Here is an 18,521-nt window from a genome sequence, read left to right on the forward strand (position 1 = left end):
CAAAAAATGCAATAACTAATTCTAGACCTTCAGTCTTATGTCAGACGATTGAAGATGAAAACCAAACATGAAAGACAAACAACTTCAGTCCCTAACCTGTAATGACCATTATGATCATCTCAACTACTAACCATCCACAACAACCTTACCTGAAGCAGCACATGGATCTTTGAGACTAAAAGCCCTATGTCAGCTCAGCCTCAGACTTTATACAGAGGGTGAGGCTAGCCTCCTTGCATGCCTGTTGCATCAGCAGTGGAAAGCACCTCTATGTTAGAATGAACAGGGGCCAACCCCGGGTAAAACACACTGGGTGCACAGTGCACACACCCTTGCCTTTGGGTAATAAAATCATGAAGAAGCAGCTGATAGACAGGATGTTGATGGAGTTATCCTGTTCTATCAATGTTATTCCTTTCACTTATTTACCTGTAATAACTACTATGAATATTGCTTATATACAAGTGGCTTTAGGGTTAGGGGCTAGTGGTTGTTTCTGGACCAGACCTGTAATAGTTGTTGGTTATGGGGAACAGAGAGGACCATAGTTAATCAAGCTTTAATATCCTTCCGCCATTGCTGTTCAGTGCCATCTTTAGCCCTGGCCTGATATCATCTTGACCTCACAGCAAAGTTGACTGGAGCAGGAGCAGGCTGCAGATCAGCAGTATACAGTACAAGGGGTGAAAGCTCACCATTACGGCAGGTCAGTCAATATATATCCCTCAATAATCAACTTAAATGGCAGCTGCCGCCACCAAGCCAGCGCGACACTTAGCCTACTGTCTCTCTGTCAAGGCTCATTCCCACAGTCAAAAGAAGACACCTGGTCATGACCCCCCCCCCCCAAACTGAGGACAACAACAAATCTCTAACTGGGGTATCAATCGCAAATGACCATGTTTACTCACACGGGGACACAGCCATTGGATGGATACTCAAGCCATAGAGGCGACAGTTGGGACAATGAATGAGGGCCCTTTCTGACAGCACAATGAAAAGGGATGATGTTGCAGGCATGGGGCATAGCCAGGCTGGAGGTCCTCACTTGTGCTGTCAGTGACTCAAAGATTCAGCAATAGTTCGCTGACAATGTCCTCCTAGAATTGCATCATATATAGCTAGTTATCTGCGTTAGTGGGCGAGCAAGCTAGCTAAGTTAGATAGCTCACGAGCTAATGGATATTAACTTTAGAATGTGACTGTATGGAGCCTGGCTAGCTAGCTAGCTGGTAGTAGAAAGCCTATGTAGCTGCATAACATATGCTAGCTAATAGTGAGAATAATAGGTTTCGTGTCTCTGTTGTTCAGCATCAAGTATGTTTATACGAGATATAAATTGGTTAATTCATTGTCAATATGAAAGGTAGAAAACAAGTGCACGAGGATAACGTTAGCTTATTAATAAGCCCGAGACGGGAGGCCTAGCCAAAGCAACCTGCCGCCACATGAAACTCATGGCTTCGGTATCATGCTAATGCTAGCCAGCTCAGCCTGTACGACTAGCGTTAGATAGCTATATTCATAGAAGTCTGTTGCATACATCACAACTTTCTCAAATCGTATGACACAAGGGCCACTCTATCATGTACCTGTCATCGCCTGACTTTTTCTGTTTCTTCCCCATTCTCCTTGTTTTTATTTTTATCCACAATGTTCAGCCTCGTTGTTCGCCGATACAGCACATATGGTTGATCCAATGGTGGTTGGTCACACATCCTGCGCAGTTGCAGAGCGTTTCCTATTGCCTGTACTAAAGTGAAGGGCATCTTCACTGCGCAAACTGCGCAGGTATAATGGAGTAACAAATAATTATTATTATTGTGACAGGGTCAGCCAGTAGTACGGCATCCCAGGGGCAAATTAGGGTTAAGTACCTTGCTCAAGGGTACATCTACAGATTTTTCACCTTGTCGGTTCAGTTATTCAAACTAATAACCTTTCAGTTACTGGTCCAACACTAACCGCTAGGCCAAAGATTTTTTATAATCAACCCAAGATAGACAGCAGCATGTCATTTCCAATGAATGCAATGTAATCATAGAGGGCACTGGGCAGAACAAGCAACCTATGGGCAGAGCCAAGAACGAGTTAGTGAGATCCTATTGGTACGTTCTAGCATGTATTTGCATATTTCAGTTAGGGAACGCCACTCTGTGAAGTGTGCATGTGAAATAAGTAAATTGGCATTTCGCCCTTACACTCCTTCTAAACAAAGCTATTTTTTTACAACTTTGGCAAAGTGTAAAGTCTACTCTGTTCATAACAGATTTTAGTTTTGGGAACAGAAAACTGTATTGGGATCAAATGTTTCATCATGACAAAATTTGCAGAATGTCAGCCAAAATCCATATCGCTCCATCTTCCCCCACTGCCCGCCACTGGGCTTCCTCCCATCACTTGTTTTTCAAAGCAGAGGATCACTGGTTGAAGGATGTGGGGGAAGCTAAGTTGTTAGCAACACACTGTCCCCCATTACAGAGACAGCATTTATTGCACTCGGGAAAAGGATGTAACCTATTTTCTAAAGGGTATATTTAAGAAATAGGGCCAGAGGGAGTATGGTATATGGCCAATATACCACAGCTAAGGGCTGTTCTTACGCACAACGCAATGCTGAGTGCCTAGATACAGTCCTTAGTTGTGGTATATTGGCCATATATCACAAACCCCCAAGGTGCCTTATTGCTATTATAAACTGGTTACCAGCGTAATTAGATGTTTATGCAGAATTTGTGCTATGGAAATACTTTGTGTGCATATAAAGTCAGGGTCTACAGATAACTTTCTAGAACGGCTATACAGAGAGCACCCCTTCCCTTGGTCCAGAGAAATTGGTGATTAAACTATCCCAATAACAAAACACTGGACAACTCAGTATGTCATGCAGCAGTGCTTTATTCACATCATGAAGACAACTCTTCGTCACAGATTATACATCTTTCTTTCAAGTTCTTTATTTTGTGGGATTGTCCTCAGAAATTCTGCTGCGATTACTGATGTCTCGTAGGGACATAATTTCCCACCTATCAGGTGTAAGGAGAACCCTCGAGACAACTCCACAGGTAGCCAGTCCGAGGGAACCTCAATGTCACAAGATTCTATAATGCCATTTTTGATGTCCATGTTTAGAGTTGCATTGCAGATAGACGTGTCATTTTTCAACTCAAAAGTCGTACAGATACTGAATTTAGGAGTCCTTCCAAATGTCCACTCCCATGCCAACAGTTCACGGGCCATTCTTTGGATACCAGGCAAGGACAGCTCATCACTTGGGTCCACAAGTGTTACAGGGCTGCTGAAACCAAACTCTGTGTTGTACTGGGATGCCACTGAATCCATGATAGTGTCACAGTCCAACGTCGGGTCCTCATCCAGCAGGTTTTTCACAGGGGATGGCACGCTTTGCGTTGCATTGCTCTTGATACCCTGGCAGGTTGGTTTCAGCACCGCAGACAGCAGTGCCCTGTCAGCCGAACACAGCAGGGTGCAGTGATGGTAAGCTGCTGTCCTTCCCAATTTAGCAGCGGTTCCTGAAATCTTGTGGAGGCCATTCAGCAAGATGTCAAACCTCTCTGTTGCACGTACATCCATGTCTGGCCTGAGTCCTTTCAGAGCACTTGTCACGACTTGGAGATTCCTGTGACGGTCATAGTTTTTCTTGGACGTGAAGAAAGTCAAATTGACATTACCTAAATCGTGGAATACAGTCCCGCCCCCACTGCGTCGCCTGGCGAGCGGTATCCCTTTCTGTCTCATGACCTGAAGGTTGCACTCTTGCCATGGGTTCTGATGTCTCCCTATCACCCCCGCTGGGTCATTACTCCATAAGAAGAGCATACTCCGGTTTTGGAGGTCAACATGATCGTGTATCCAGTCCTCCAATGCTAAGTTTTCAAATATGTCTGTTGATAAAGATTTGAGGGTAAATCCTGATTTACCAGTCTCGTCAATGACAGCTGACAATGTGCTCTTGGCTCGAGCCGATCGAAAACATGCTTGGTATTGTGCGAACAAATTCGAGAATGTTCTTAAATTCATCGCGCCTCTATCTGTCGTTTCTTCTGTGCATCTGAAAATAGTTTATCACTTTTGTGGAATGAAACTTTTCCAAATACATGAACGTAAACGTTCAGAGTGAATACGTTTTCAGATCTAATTCGTTTTAACACACATACTTCCGCTTTTCTTCCTCTTATTTTCTTAAAGGCACGGTTTATTTACTCTTGTTGTAACACTGCCACCTGCTGTGCTGGAGCGATATCGACTCCCTTGTTGCTCAAGTGATTTTCGATGCTGGTTGTACAGCGCCACCCAGCGGTTTAATTTCTATATTGAGTCAAAAAGGATTTACTAGTTCCTGAGGGGCTGGGTTGGATTTTAAATATTATTTTTGGCTTATTTTTCAAAATCAACAAACTAACAGGTCAACACTTGCCGCTCTGCAAAAGCAGCCACAAAAGGCTCACTATATGAAAGTATCATGTACTGCAGAGGGACAACAGCTAGGCTCCCACAAACAGATTGACAGTGCAATTTATTATAGTAGCCTACTTTTTAATCCTGACGAAGGCAAAATAACTTGAAGCCTGGGGTGCAGGAGCCTGGGGTGCATTCCTTTTGTTTTAAAATGGTAGCATAAATTGCATAGAACACTGCAATGCATTTAGCAATGCAGTCAAATCAGTCATTCTGATGCATAATACTTTTGCATTTACATTTACATTTACATTTAAGTCATTTAGCAGACGCTCTTATCCAGAGCGATTTAGACTTGGAATTACACTAAACTAACATTATCTTCTGCTAACATTATCAGCACTTGTTGTCAGTGTGTGGTGGAGTACCGGGTACACTACGTTGTCAAGGTAATGGACGCACACTGTGAAGAAAGGGCCTTTGCTGATTGGCTTGCAAGCTTGCTATATGTCGAATTCCGATCGAATCCTGACATCTGATTGGTCAGATCGTTTATCCCGTATGAAAAGCGGTTTAGGAGCCATTCAGGGTTTACAACAGCAAACCCCAGTGATTTATCCAGATAACCTCACGTAACTATTTGATAGCTACAGCTATAACTATTTCATCCATAAAGTAAGGTGAAGATCTCTCTCTCAACCATGTTTTGTTTTTGTTTCCATATAATGTGTTACTTAGACAAGCAGTAGCTTTAGCCTAATTCTATAAGTGTTTAGCGAGCAATCTTGCCATAATAAAATCAGTATCGCGTTCGACAATTCAAGGCTAGCGTCGTTAGCAAGATTACTGTGATTTGGAAGACACTACTTTGCAAACTAGCAACCTTTTGAAATCCAATACAGTGCTGTTTATAATACATTCATAATCAGTTGCTCGATTAAAAGCACCTGTTCGCCAAATAAGGAACTTGAATGCAATGTTTTGGTTAGCAAGGTCAAGTTTGAATATGCTTGGTTACCATGACAACGTCAATTGTTTAGAGCCGTGTGTCATAAATCAGGCACTCTTGTTAGTTTTTTTAATCTATCAGCTTGATACAGACACATTTTCTTATTTTATTTATTTTCACCTAATCCCCATTGCCCTTCCTGTGTCAGGCTGCAGAGGTTAGTGTGGCTGGTGTGCAGGCTGAGGAGGTGCAGCTTCAGCAGGGGGTGAGGGGAGGAGAGGGGGGAGGAGGAGGTGGAGGAGGAGCTGTCTTTGGGGAACCAGCAGGAGCCAGGCCATATCAGTACACCAGCTCAGCTGCAGGACGAGCAGGACCAGCAGGGCCCCACACTGGAGACAACAGAGGACCACACACAGCATGCAGAGGTAGACTTACTGTGTGCCTAAGAGGGGATGCGATGTGAATACTGAACACAATGGAGGGGGTCTGGGTTTGTAGAGCATCATCGAAAACCTGCAGAGGAAGATCACGTCATTAGAGGGCGCTATCACCAAAGTGACACCTGTAAGACCACGACTGATACCACTATATTGCAATCTAATTCAACAGGCATAAAGAAAATAGTATAATCAATAGCCTACATTTACCATCCACCCTGGGTTCTGGGCTATGTCTCAGGATAGCGAGTCGGCAGACACTGAACCAATAGAACTTGAGACCCAGCTGAACCCCACAGTAGAGCAGAATCAGGAGCAGGACCTGCAGGCCTTACTGGACCAGTTACACCAGGAGAGAGACAGTCTGAACAGACTGGTGCAGAAGCTCAGCCTCACAGGTGAGTTACTCTGGGGCTTGACTGCGAGGAGAGAGGGTAGTGGAGAACGAGATGCCAGAATGGGATGTAACATTGTTGGCTATCCTACAGAGAGAGAGCAGGTCCTGTTCACAGAGCCAGGCGGCAGGGGGAAACGTGGCTCTCGTCTGGACAGCTTCTTGCGGAGCGTGGAGGAGGAGCGAGACTACTACAGACAGGAAGCAGACAGCCTGAGGAGGATGCTGAGGGGCAGGTGCTCCTGTAGCCCCTGTCGGGGGCACCTCCAAAGCCGCAGCCCCACCCTCCAGTCCCCTGTCAAGGTAAAGGAATGGCTGTCTAATATTAACTAGAAATGTAAATAGGGATTTGTTACACCATCTTCAGTGTTATAAATGTATAAATGACGCTGTATATCAATTTTCAGAAATGTTGGTAAATTATCTTTGATTGCTTAAAGAAATTATGAAAAAGATTGGTGTGTTTTTTCCCTATCTAATCATGGCATGGGGTTGTTCATTGACAGACGTGTATTTGTTTAAAATATATTACTTGATGGTTTCATTTCAGAGACAAATAATCATATTTCTTAGGAAAATGCTATATATCTGGCTCACTCTCAGAGAAATAAGTTGTACTGCTAGGTTTTACACAGTCAAATGTAATACATGGTAACATTTTTAATAAAGAACTGTAGAAATTATATTTTTTTTACATCAATATAATAAAACAATTAAATAAAAATTTATTCAGTAATATAGACCTGTGAAACATTTACATTTGACATTTTAGTCGTTTAGCAGATGCTCTCATCCAGAGCGACTTAAAGTAAGTGCATTCATCTTAAGGTAGCTAGGTGAGACAACCACATATCACAGTCAAATATACAGGATACCAACATTCCATTCCAGCAAAACAATATAGCGGTTAGCAAAATAAACACATTTTCATACACACTAAAATCTATTAATTAAACATCTGAGAACAGTAATATTTTACACACGCATGAAGGTACCCATAAGCAATAATTTCTGATGAAAAAATACAAATGTGAAAAATTGGTGGACATAGCATTTTGTAAATAAACTCTTCAAATATTACTTTTTCCATATTAATCAGAAAAAAATCGCATTTCTGAATATCTCCTGGACTGTGAGCACTGTCATAATACTAATGTAACAGCTGATGTACTCTTTTGGGCAGGGGGGCAGCTATGATTCTGAGCTGATGAGGGTCTTGAGAGAGCGGGACGAGATGCAGAACATGCTGGATAAGTATGAGCGCCACCTGTCAGAGATCCAGGCCAACGTGAAAGTTCTGACTGTCGACAGAGACAAGACCAGCATGCACTATCAGCAGGCCAGTACCATTCTTAAAGGAATAGTTAACTCCACTTCGCTCAGGTCCAAATGAATGGGAAATCATTTTGCTGATAACAATCCCATTCTTCATCAGGCCCAGCAGGAGATAGCGTCACTGCGTCGCGAGGTACTGAAATCCAAGTCGTCGCGCGCAGATAAGAGCAGTGTCACTGTGTCAGCTCAGAGCATCCTGAAGCGCGTGGAGGCGGAGAGAGACGAGGCCAAGGTCGACCTCCACCGTATGAGCACAGAGAGGGACAGTCTGAGGGAGAGACTCAAGGTCAATATATTAACCAGATTGGACAATAATCTACTTCTGAGTGTTCCAGCATGGCCATCTATTGACTACCAATGAAAGTGTGTGTGTATCCTGCTGAGAGAAAGTGTCTATGTGTGTGTTGCGTGTTGTCAGATCTCTCAGGAGACAGCCATCAGTGAGAGGGCTCATCTGGAGCAGAGGGTGGAGGACCTGCAGACAGCCATTCTCACTGTGAGTGAGGAGGAGAAAACCTCCATAGAAACACAATGACTAGAACAGACACACTCTTTAAATGTCCTTAGTTTGGAATGGAATGTTCGTTCTGCTAATTGCATTTCATGGTGATTCTCCTTGCTGTAGCTGGAACATGAACGGGGGGACCAGAAGAGCCGTCTTGCCCTGATGAGGCAGTCCATGATGGTGCTAGAGGAGGAGGTCCACACCCTGGGCAGGAAGCTGGCCGCTGCTGAGGACGAACACAGCAGGACCAGGAACGAGTGTGTCATGCTGAGGTAAGCAAGGAACCAGCACTGATGTATGAAGTCATGTGGTTGGGGATTCACTTCCTGCATCAGCCACATACTGGACACGTGTGGGAACTGTTACTTCTATAGCGTCCATCTAATCCCTTTTATAGCATCCTTTTAAGTGTGTGCTCGCACATGTGTGTTCAGACTGTCCAACAGTGAGACACAGAACGCCCTGAGTGACAGCCAGCGCAGACTGACCTTCCGCATCGGAGAACTACAGACCTCCCAGGAGAGGAACAAACGGCTGGACGAGAAGAACGGTGAGGAGACAAGGTCTGTGTGTGTGTGTGTGTGTGTGTGTGTGTGTGTGTGTGTGTGTGTGTGTGTGTGTGTGTGTGTGTGTGTGTGTGTGTGTGTGTGTGTGTGTGTGTGTAATAACGCTATTTCAGATAACCTTACCAAACTGAACCTTATCTGTTGTGTCAGACTCTCTACTGAGGCAGATGTCTGGTCTAAGAGAGGAGGTGAGCAGTCTACAGTCCACCATCACTGACCTGGACCAGAGGAGAGACTCCCTGCAGGAGCAGCTGGAGAACAAGACTGACCTCCTTAACTCAGCCCACAACCAGCTGGACTGCAACGTAATCAACTGAACACTAACTACACACACAGCCAATTGTACCTACCAGCCTACCTGCCAGCCACTATGTTTAGGACATTGACCACTTGGATATCACCTCATGAGATGTGACACATTGGTCTAATATCAGTGATTGAGTGATGGTCTCTTTGGTTTCTATGTGTTTTTCTTCAGGAGAAAACCATCAGGAATCTCAGGTTGTCCATTGAGGATCTGGAGACATCAGCAGAGTGAGTCTGAGTTGTCCAGTACCACAAAGCTTCACACATCAGATGCCAAGTCACCATACTAAGGTTCACTCAGAGACGCATACGGATTGCACCACCTGTGTAAGTTAACCTCGAAACTCTGACCCCTGGCTGTGACCTTTCTGTTCCCCAGGAGCGTTCGTGAGGAGCTGGCAGGGCGGGAGAGGGAGCTGGAGGCTTTGAGGAGGAGGCTGGGGGATGCGGAGGAGGAGCTGGGGGCTTTGGCCAAGGTGAAGGATTCCACCCTGAGGGAGAATGCTCAACTCCGAGAGGAACTGGACAGGAGCCGCCTCAACAACCAGGTCAGATACAGCACTTTCTGACCAAACCAGGAGCACAATTATTCTTTTTTAACTTTGAAATGATCAACCTTTTAGGGTTCATATTATTTAGCGAGGATGGTATGTAGCCTGGTATCTGTCTCTGTTCAGCGATTACATTCCACTCCTTGTACTCTGTGTCATTTTCCAAGTGACAGGAGTGGAAGGGATTGGAATGTTAGCTAAAAAGACTGGAACCCAGACTAGATGCCATGGGCTCATGGTCCAGAATAGTTTTTCATCCCAGGTGATTGGTTAGGGCAAACAGTAGTAGAAAACACTAGGACGCCATATTATTCATGATATACCAACCCCATGGCCATTATCTCTTTAGAATCTCACAAACACTTTGTAAGGTCTAGTTTATTTTGCTGTCCAGGCCCTGGAGCTGAATTCTGAGGACTCTGCCCAGGAGGTGCATGAGCTGCAGAGGAAGGTACAGGACTATGTGGCTGACATCTCCCGCATCGAGAACCTGCTGTCCACCAAGGTACCCTCTGCTGTAACTGTGAATGAATGATATTTCAATCTGTGATCTGTTAGTTATGTCTTGTCGAACTAATTATCACTCATCCAAAGTAGCTATGGCTGCGTTTACACAGGCAGCCCAATTCCTATATTTAGCCCAAACATTGTCAAAAGAGCTGATCTGATTGGTCAAAATACCTATTAGTGAAAAAATAATCAGAATTGGGGTTCTGTGTAAACGCAGCCTTTGAGTTCCAGATCAATTCCTTTTTGAAAATGTGTTTTTTTCCTTTCCTCCTGGTGCTTACTGTAAGCGGCAATCAACGTTTTCAGACTGGAGTTGGGTAGGGACTGATAGCCAAGACCTTTTCACTTGCACTGATTCCTTGTGGAGCTAAACAAATAATTTAAATGGGTGTGTGTGTGTGTCCACCAGGAGCGGGAGTGCAGGGAGCACCAGGAGGCTCGGCGGCGTGCGTCGGCCCAGGCCGAGAGCTGGGAGGGGCAGGCACGGCAGGCAGAGGAGAGCATCAGCGAGCTGAGGCTGGAGCTGATGTCCTCAGACATGGAGAGACGCAGACTCAAGGAGAAGGTGGAGGCTCTGGATGCCAGTCTGCAGGAGGTCTGTCTAACCTCACTGTCTCTATCAGTAGGGATTATCACTGGTTACACACTGGGTCATATTCATTAGACACCAAACGGACTGAAACAGGGTGGGACTACCTGAAGTTGTCCAATAACAAACCTAATATTAGTTTTCTGTTGTAAAAGATTTTCCGACGTTTTACCATGTTGTGCGTAATGAAGATGACCCTGGACTCCTACAGTTGTGTGTATCCTAGGCGTTGTCTGCAGAGCGGAGCTGCAGCAGCCAGGTGTCTCAGCTCAACAGGAGTCTGCTGCACACTGAGGAGCAGTTGAGACAGGCCCAGGGGGAACACACCGCCACTCAGACTGACCTGGAGAAGACCAGGGAGCTCTGTGTCAAACTGGACGCCAGCAAGGAGGCTGTGAGTCATGGAGGGGATGGTGTGCGCGCGTGTGTGTGTGTGCGCGCATACAGTACCGGTCAAATTTTTTGAACACCTACTCATTCAACGGTTTTTCTTTATTTTCACTATTTTCTACATTGTAGAATAATAGTGTAGACATCAAAACTATGAAATAACACACATGGAATCATGTAGTAACCAAAACTTGCCTTGATGACAGTTTTACACACTCTTGGCATTCTCTCAACCAGCTTCATGAGGTAGTCACCTGGAATGCATTTCAATTAACAGGTGTGCCTTCTTAAAAGTTAATTTGTGGAATTTATTTCTTCCTTAATGCGTTTGAGCCAATCAGTTGTGTTGTGACAAGTTAGGGGGGGTGTACAGAAGATAGCCCTAGTTGGTAAAAGACCAAGTCCATATTATGGCAAGAACAGCTCAAATAAACAAAGAGAAACGACAGTCCATCATTACTTTAACACACGAAGGTCAGTCAATACGGAAAATGTCAATAACTTTGAAAGTTTCTTCAAGTGCAGTCACAAAAACCATCAAGCGCTATGATGAAACTGGCTCTCATGAGGACCGCCACAGGAAAGGAAGACCCAGAGTTACCTCTGCTGCAGAGGATAAGTTCATTAAAGTTACCAGCCCCAAAAATTACAGCACAAGTAAATGCTTCACAGAGTTCAAGTAACAGACACATCTCAACATCAACTGTTCAGAGGAGACTGTGTGAATCAGGCCTTCATGGTCGAATTGCTGCAAAGAAACCATGACTAAAGCACACTAATAAGAAGAAGAGACTTGCTTGGGCCCAGAAACACGAGCAATGGACATTAGACTGGTGGAAATTTGTCCTTTGGTTTGATGAGTCCAAATTGAAGATTTTTGGTTCCAACCGCCGTGTCTTTGTGAGACGCAGTGTGGGTGAACGGATGATCTCCGAATGTGTATTTCTCACCATAAAGCATCGAGGAGAAGGTGTTATGGTGTGGGAGTGCTTTTCTGGTGACAATGTCTGTGATTTATTTAGAATTCAAGGCACACTTAACCAGCATGGCTACTACAGCGATACGCCATCTCATCTGGTTTGAGCTTTGTGGGACTATCATTTGTTTTTCAACAGGACAATGACCCAACACACCTCCAGGTTGTGTAAGGGCTATTTTACCAAGAAGGAGAGTGATGGAGTGCTGCATCAGATGACCTGACCTCCACAATCCCCCGATCTCAACCAAATTGAGATGGCTTGGAATGAGTCGGACCGCAGAGTGAAGGAAAAGCAGCCAACAAGTGCTCAGCATATGTGGGAACTCCTTCAAGACTGTTGGAAAAGCATTCCAGGTGAAGCTGGTTGAGAGAATGCCAAGAGTGTGCAAAGCTGTCATCAAGGCAATGGGTGGCTATTTGAAGAATCTAAAATATATTTGGATTTGTTTAACACTGTTTTGCTTACTACATTATTCCATATGTGTTATTTCATAGCTTTGATATCTTCACTATTATTATACAATGTAGAACATAGTAAAAATAAAGAAATACCCTTGAATGAGTAGGTGAACTTTGTATGTCAACATGTTCATGTGTGTGTGTGTGTGTGTGTGTGTGTGTGTGTGTGTGTGTGTGTGTGTGTGTGTGTGTGTGTGTGTGTGTGTGTGTGTGTGTGTGTGTGTGTGTGTGTGTGTGTGTGTGTTTGTAGGTGCAGTGTGAGCTGGAGCTGCTCAGGAAGCAGCTTTCCAGTGAGCGTCTGAGCATGAAGAGTCTGGAATCCATGCTGGTGTCCACCAGGGAGAAGGAGCTACACCGACAGCTCAGCTCCCAGGAGAGACACACGGAGATCCAGCTGCTCAGGGACAAACTCACCGCGGCCGACAGCAAGGCGTGAGCAGACACTTGGTCGCTGTTGGAAGGGTTTCTGATTTGTTCGGTTGCCTGTTTTGACCGCTTCCCTCTTTGTTTCTCTCCCTCTTTCTCTTTTCATCTATCCACAATTCTCTCTCTCTCTACATTTCATCTCTCTCTCTCTACATTTCATCTCTCTCTCTCTCTCTCTCTTTCTCTCTCTCTCTCTCTCTCTCTCTCTCTCTCTCTCTCTCTCTCTCTCTCTCTCTCTCTCTCTCTCTCTCTCTCTCTCTCAGGAGCGCTCAGCGTAGAGAGGTGGATACATTGAGTACTCGTTCGGCACAGCTAGAGGCTGACCTGGACATGACCAAAAGACAGCTATCTACTGAGCGGTTTGAGAGGTCTGTCTGTCTGTCTCTCCTTGCTTGTCGTAAAGGCTTGGCTTGTGCTTTACTCTCTCTCTCTCTCTCTCTCTCTCTCTCTCTCTCTCTCTCTCTCTCTCTCTCTCTCTCTCTCTCTCTCTCTCTCTCTCTCTCTCTCTCTCTCTCTCTCTCTCTCTCTCTCTCTCTCTCTCTCTCTCTCTCTCTCTCTCTCTCTCTCTCTCTCTCTCTCCCTCCCTCTCTCAGGGAGAGGGCAGTGCAGGAGCTGCGTCGTCAGGGTCTGTCGTCATCGTCCTCTGGCCTGCATCCCTCCTCCCTTCACCTGCGTCGCTCCCTCAGCCCCAGCAGGCCCCTGTGGTCCACCGCAGACCACCTGGCCAGAGAGAGATCCCCAGAAAGGTGGGCCCTCTCCCTGAACACCGCACATTGAATACAGCACGCATATATTTCTACATCTCACTCTGTGTGTGTGTGTGTGTGTGTGTGTGTGTGTGTGTGTGTGTGTGTGTGTGTGTGTGTGTGTGTGTGTGTGTGTGTGTGTGTGTGTGTGTGTGTGTGTGGTGACAGGAGCCTGGGGTTCAAGGACCTCTACGACTGAACAGATCTCTCTCTGGAGGAAAGACAACCCAACCTTCTCTCTAGTCCTACTGTGCTATGATGTCATTCTTCAACTCAAACCCTGTGATGTCATGATCAGGACCTCAGGTTCAGAACAACCCTCCTAGACCGGAAATAGTTTCAACAAGTGTTATCTCAAATGTATTTTTTATTAAATTTTACAAATGAACTGACATCACTGTGTTTGGTTGTGTGTATTGATCTGTAAAATGAGTGACCATTCAGTATATTTTTGATGAAGATTTGATTCAAATGAAATACAGCTAAAAGAGGGAAATTATGTTCTTTCATTAATGTATTCAATTTTTTGTATATTGTCTGAGAAAAGTGCTTTAATAAAAAATAAAAATAAATTGTTCTGGTTTACTTTTCAGTCATAAGTCAGTTGAACCTTGCAGAATGGTACTGTAGCTACATGTTCAACTGGCCACTCAGTCTGTCTCCCCTGGGATGCTTTCTTCTCTAAATCATAGATGGGAAACTGGTGCTCCGCACGGCCCCCCTTTTGTAGGCCCGCGGATCAATTTACAAAATGTTTTATTTTGATTTATTGTTGCCGGGGTCTCAACTTACTGTTGAGCGTTAGAATAGTAGAAGGTTCAATTGTGCATCAGAGGTATTTCTCTTGTAATGTCAGTCAATGACGGTCACTTAATTAGCCCGTCAGCAAATTTGAGTTATGATTGGTAAATTAGTCGAGCAATCTAAACTTATACACTGCTCAAAAAAATAAAGGGAACACTTAAACAACACAATGTAACTCCAAGTCAATCACACTTCTGTGAAATCAAACTGTCCACTGAAGAAGCAACACTGATTGACAATACATTTCACATGCTGTTGTGCAAATGGAATAGACAAAAGGTGGAAATTATAGGCAATTAGCAAGACACCCCCAATAAAGGAGTGATTCTGCAGGTGGTGACCATAGACCACTTCTCAGTTCCTATGCTTCCTGGCTGATGTTTTGGTCACTTTTGAATGCTGGCGGTGCTCTCACTCTAGTGGTAGCATGTTACGGAGTCTACAACCCACACAAGTGGCTCAGGTAGTGCAGCTCATCCAGGATGGCACATCAATGCGAGCTGTGGCAAGAAGGTTTGCTGGAGGTCATTTTGCAGGGCTCTGGCAGTGCTACTCCTTGCACAAAGGCGGAGGTAGCGGTCCTGCTGCTGGGTTGTTGCCCTCCTACGGCCTCCTCCACGTCTCCTGATGTACTGGCCTGTCTCCTGGTAGCGCCTCCATGCTCTGGACACTACGCTGACAGACACAGCAAACCTTCTTGCCACAGCTCGCATTGATGTGCCATCCTGGATGAGCTGCACTACCTGAGCCACTTGTGTGGGTTGTAGACTCCGTCTCATGCTACCACTAGAGTGAGAGCACCGCCAGCATTCAAAGGTGACCAAAACATCAGCCAGGAAGCATAGGAACTGAGAAGTGGTCTGTGGTCAGCACCTGCATAATCACTCCTTTATTGGGGTGTCTTGCTAATTGCCTATAATTTCCACCTTTTGTCTATTCTATTTGCACAAGAGCATGTGAAATTTATTGTCAATCAGTGTTGCTTCTTAAGTGGACAGTTTGATTTCACAGAAGTGTGATTGACTTGGAGTTACATTGTGTTGTTTAAGTGTTCCCTTTATTTTTTTGAGCAGTGTAGTAATCATGGTCAAATTACTGACTGGGGGCTCCCCATTGATTTTGTTATTCACTCTCACTCAGATATATTAAAAACTGCAATTATTTCTCTCCAACCTATGGCAAAATTCATAGAATTGCAGGAAATTAGCTGTAACACTGCTAATTCTTCTCTGCCCCATTGCATAATGAGCAGAGTTGCAGGAAATTAGCATAGTGGTTAGAGCGTTGGGCCAGTAACCGAAAACTTGCTGGATCGAATCCCTGAGCTGACAAAGTAAAAATCTGTCGTTCTGCCCCTGAACAAGGCAGTTAACCCACTGTTCCCCGGTAGGCCTTCATTGTAAGTAAGAATTTGTTCCTAACTGACTTGCCTAGTTAAATAAAGGTTAAATACATGTTTTTTTTAAAATAAAATCTACAATTTAAGTCTTCTCTCAGCCCAATGGCAAAATGTTAATAATTGCCTCAAACTTGCTTTAAACTGCAACATTTTCTCTACGCCCCATGGCAAAATGTGTAGAACTGCAGGAAATTAACTAAAACAAATGTTTTCTCTGCTGCCACTAAAATGTTTTGCTCACAAGGGCCCCCAAAATGCTATGGCCGGCTCTGACTGCATGTGTTCGGTATGCAGACCTGCTAGCTACAGGATGAGTTCCGTTTTTTTCCCGGCCCCCACCCCAATCAAAGTTGCCCATCTCTACTCTAACTCAACAGAAGGCAGGTACAGTAGGTTAAAAGTGCTATGATCGATCACCATGTTTACTGTATGACTGGACAGAAACATGATAATCCTGCAATAAATGAAACAGATAGGACAGGCACAGTACACCCAACACAACAAACAGCATTTACAATCATTAGGAAAGATAATATCACAGGGGTTTGTGAAACACAAGCAGCAATCTTTTTGAATATACAGTATCTACGGCATGAACAGACACTCTCACATCACACATCAATCAACAACAAAAAGAAGCTTGCACTGTTTCTATCCAGCATTATTTTATGGCATTGTGTAATATTATGGTTCATTGGGCGTGGAAAGATGCTTCTGAGAGATGAAATAAGACCAATAATAAGACTAATCACCAGGAAATACGTGAGAACAAGGTCACCTTCAGCCTTTAAATTGGAAAGCCCTGAAGAGGGAAGGAGAACGGAAAGAGAGAGAGAGAGAGCAGTGAAGACACAGTGGGGGGTACCAGTTAGTTATACTTGTGGAGGGTGTTCTGTAGAAATTAGTATTGGTGTGTGTGTGTGTGTGTGTGTGTGTGTGCAGTTTCATGGTGTGACTAGCAGTGTGCCAGGTGTGTCATAAAACTCCTGTTCTGTCTCAGAAGTAGATTGGGTAGGCTGAATGTCTGCGTCCTGCCCAAGGTAATGACTATCCAAAGGTTGCTGCCAGGCTGCTGGCAGGTCGTTGACAGGCCGCTGCCTGACTACAGGATGCAGGAGAGCAGAGTTTCTAGTCCCCCCCTAGTTTTCTGAGCAATTTTTTAAATGTATTTCATTTTATTGTTAATTTGGAAATCTGTTACAAAAAAATCCTATGCATGATAGAGATACACAGTGTATGTGATCAAATCAAATTTTATTTGTCACATACACATGGTTAGCAGATGTTAATGCGAGTGTAGAGAAATGCTTGTGCTTCTAGTTCTGACAATGCAGTAATAACCAACGAGTAATCTAACCTAACAATTCCACAACAACTACCTTAAACACACAAGTGTAAAGGGATGAAGAATATGTACATAAAAATATATGAATGAGTGATGGTACAGAACGGCATAGGCAAGATGCAGTAGATGGTATAGAGTACAGTATATACATATGAGATGAGTAATGTAGGGTACATAAACATATAAAAGTGGCATTGTTTAAAGTGCCTAGTGATACATGTATTACATAAAGATGGCAAGATGCAGTAGATGGTATAGAGTACAGTATATACATTTGAGATGAGTAATGTAGGGTATGTAAATATTATATAAGCGTCATTGTTTAAAGTGGCTAGTGATACATTTTTTACATACATTTTTCCATTATTAAAGTGAGCTGGAGTTGAGTCAGTATGTTGGCAGCAGCCACTCAATGTTAGTGGTGGCTGTTTAACAGTCTGATGGCCTTGAGATAGAAGCTGTTTTTCAGTTTCTCGGTCCCTGCTTTGATGCACCTGTACTGACCTCGCCTTCTGGATGATAGCGGGGTGAACCACCTCGCTTTGCGTTCCTGGGAAAGTATGCAGTATTTTGTTTTTTACGTGTTATTTCTTACATTGGTACCCCAGGTAATCTTAGGTTTTATTACATACATACAGGAACTACTGGAACTACTGGATAGACATGTAAACAAGGGTTAAAATGATTATGTTTTAGTCAAATTATAGATCTGTTTGGGCTTCTTGCGGTCAATCTGCAGTCTACAAATGATTTGTAACTATGTTCTGGCCCCCTGACCATCCGCTCAAGAAACAATCGTCCCGAGGCCGAATCTGGTTGGTGACGTCTGTTCTAGCGTGTCTCTAGAATGGCAGAAATCATCTACATAGAAAGAGTAGAATGGATATCAATGGGATTTTTTCCCACTACAAGACCATGGAACTGGCCTACCGAGCAGTAAGAAGAACTGCCCCTCCCTACCGTCAGGCTATGCTCAAACCCTGCACCCCAACCGGAGCACTCCGTTCTGCCAGCCCTACAGGAGGGCAGCTCCCGCTCAGCCCAGTCCATGCTCTTCTCTGTCCTGGCACAGCAATGGTGGAACCAGCTTCCCCCTGAAGCCAAGGCAGCAAAGTCCCTGTCCATCTTCCGAAAACATCGAAAACTACACCTCTTCAAGGAGTATCTTAAATAATCACACCCCATCGTGAACTTTACTTTTTCCCTCTTACTAGCTCTGACTCTGCTGATAGCTACTTTATAGAGGAGAAATGTACTTACTATGTCTGATGTGATGTGGTTGTCCCACCTAGCTATCTTAAGATGAATGCACTAACTGGAAGTCTCTCTGGATAAGAGCATCTGCTAAATGATTCAAATGTAACATGTAAAAATGACAGTGGTGTTCCCATTGTAGTGGATCAACAGAAGTT

At 44.3% G+C, this 18,521-nt stretch overlaps 3 protein-coding genes across 8 annotated transcripts in view; 1 reads left to right on the top strand and 2 right to left on the bottom strand.

Moving 5' to 3' along the window:
* Positions 1 to 1,729, bottom strand: part of LOC129840230 (eukaryotic translation initiation factor 5B-like) — a 29,369-nt gene extending 27,640 nt beyond the window's left edge. For all 6 annotated transcript variants that reach the window (XM_055907924.1, XM_055907923.1, XM_055907920.1 and 3 more), the window contains exon 1: positions 1,593 to 1,729. In XM_055907924.1, the coding sequence (XP_055763899.1) occupies positions 1,593 to 1,627 (35 nt within the window). In that variant the 5' untranslated portion in view covers positions 1,628 to 1,729. The remainder of the gene's footprint in view (positions 1 to 1,592) is intronic.
* A 1,149-nt stretch (positions 1,730 to 2,878) lies between these two features.
* LOC129840588 (lipoyltransferase 1, mitochondrial-like) lies at positions 2,879 to 4,216 on the bottom strand. Its single transcript, XM_055908572.1, has one exon. The coding sequence runs from the start codon at positions 4,039 to 4,041 to the stop codon at positions 2,926 to 2,928; it is 1,116 nt and encodes a 371-aa protein (XP_055764547.1). The 5' UTR covers positions 4,042 to 4,216; the 3' UTR covers positions 2,879 to 2,925.
* A 1,795-nt stretch (positions 4,217 to 6,011) lies between these two features.
* Positions 6,012 to 14,105, top strand: LOC129840622 (testis-specific gene 10 protein-like). The gene is made up of 17 exons (XM_055908630.1): positions 6,012 to 6,203; positions 6,294 to 6,502; positions 7,383 to 7,538; positions 7,635 to 7,820; positions 7,953 to 8,030; positions 8,160 to 8,311; positions 8,474 to 8,589; positions 8,756 to 8,910; positions 9,084 to 9,139; positions 9,291 to 9,459; positions 9,857 to 9,967; positions 10,382 to 10,567; positions 10,788 to 10,955; positions 12,640 to 12,821; positions 13,079 to 13,183; positions 13,409 to 13,561; positions 13,730 to 14,105. Exons 1-17 carry the CDS (start codon positions 6,038 to 6,040, stop codon positions 13,758 to 13,760), a joined length of 2,379 nt encoding a protein of 792 aa, XP_055764605.1. The 5' UTR covers positions 6,012 to 6,037; the 3' UTR covers positions 13,761 to 14,105.
* The last annotated feature ends 4,416 nt before the right edge of the window (positions 14,106 to 18,521 follow it).

The sequence above is a fragment of the Salvelinus fontinalis genome, chromosome 41 (assembly GCF_029448725.1).
Source record: "Salvelinus fontinalis isolate EN_2023a chromosome 41, ASM2944872v1, whole genome shotgun sequence".
Lineage (NCBI taxonomy): Eukaryota > Metazoa > Chordata > Actinopteri > Salmoniformes > Salmonidae > Salvelinus > Salvelinus fontinalis.

Bases quoted from the DNA above. Each gene is read 5' to 3' on its own strand.
- LOC129840622 (XM_055908630.1), top strand. From the start codon at position 6,038: ATGTCTCAGGATAGCGAGTCGGCAGACACTGAACCAATAGAACTTGAG. The intron at 6,503-7,382 runs GTAAAGGAATGG...TCTTTTGGGCAG, and splicing joins CCCTCCAGTCCCCTGTCAAG to GGGGGCAGCTATGATTCTGA. The intron at 10,568-10,787 runs GTCTGTCTAACC...TGTGTATCCTAG, and splicing joins TGGATGCCAGTCTGCAGGAG to GCGTTGTCTGCAGAGCGGAG.
- LOC129840588 (XM_055908572.1), bottom strand. From the start codon at position 4,041: ATGAATTTAAGAACATTCTCGAATTTGTTCGCACAATACCAAGCATGT.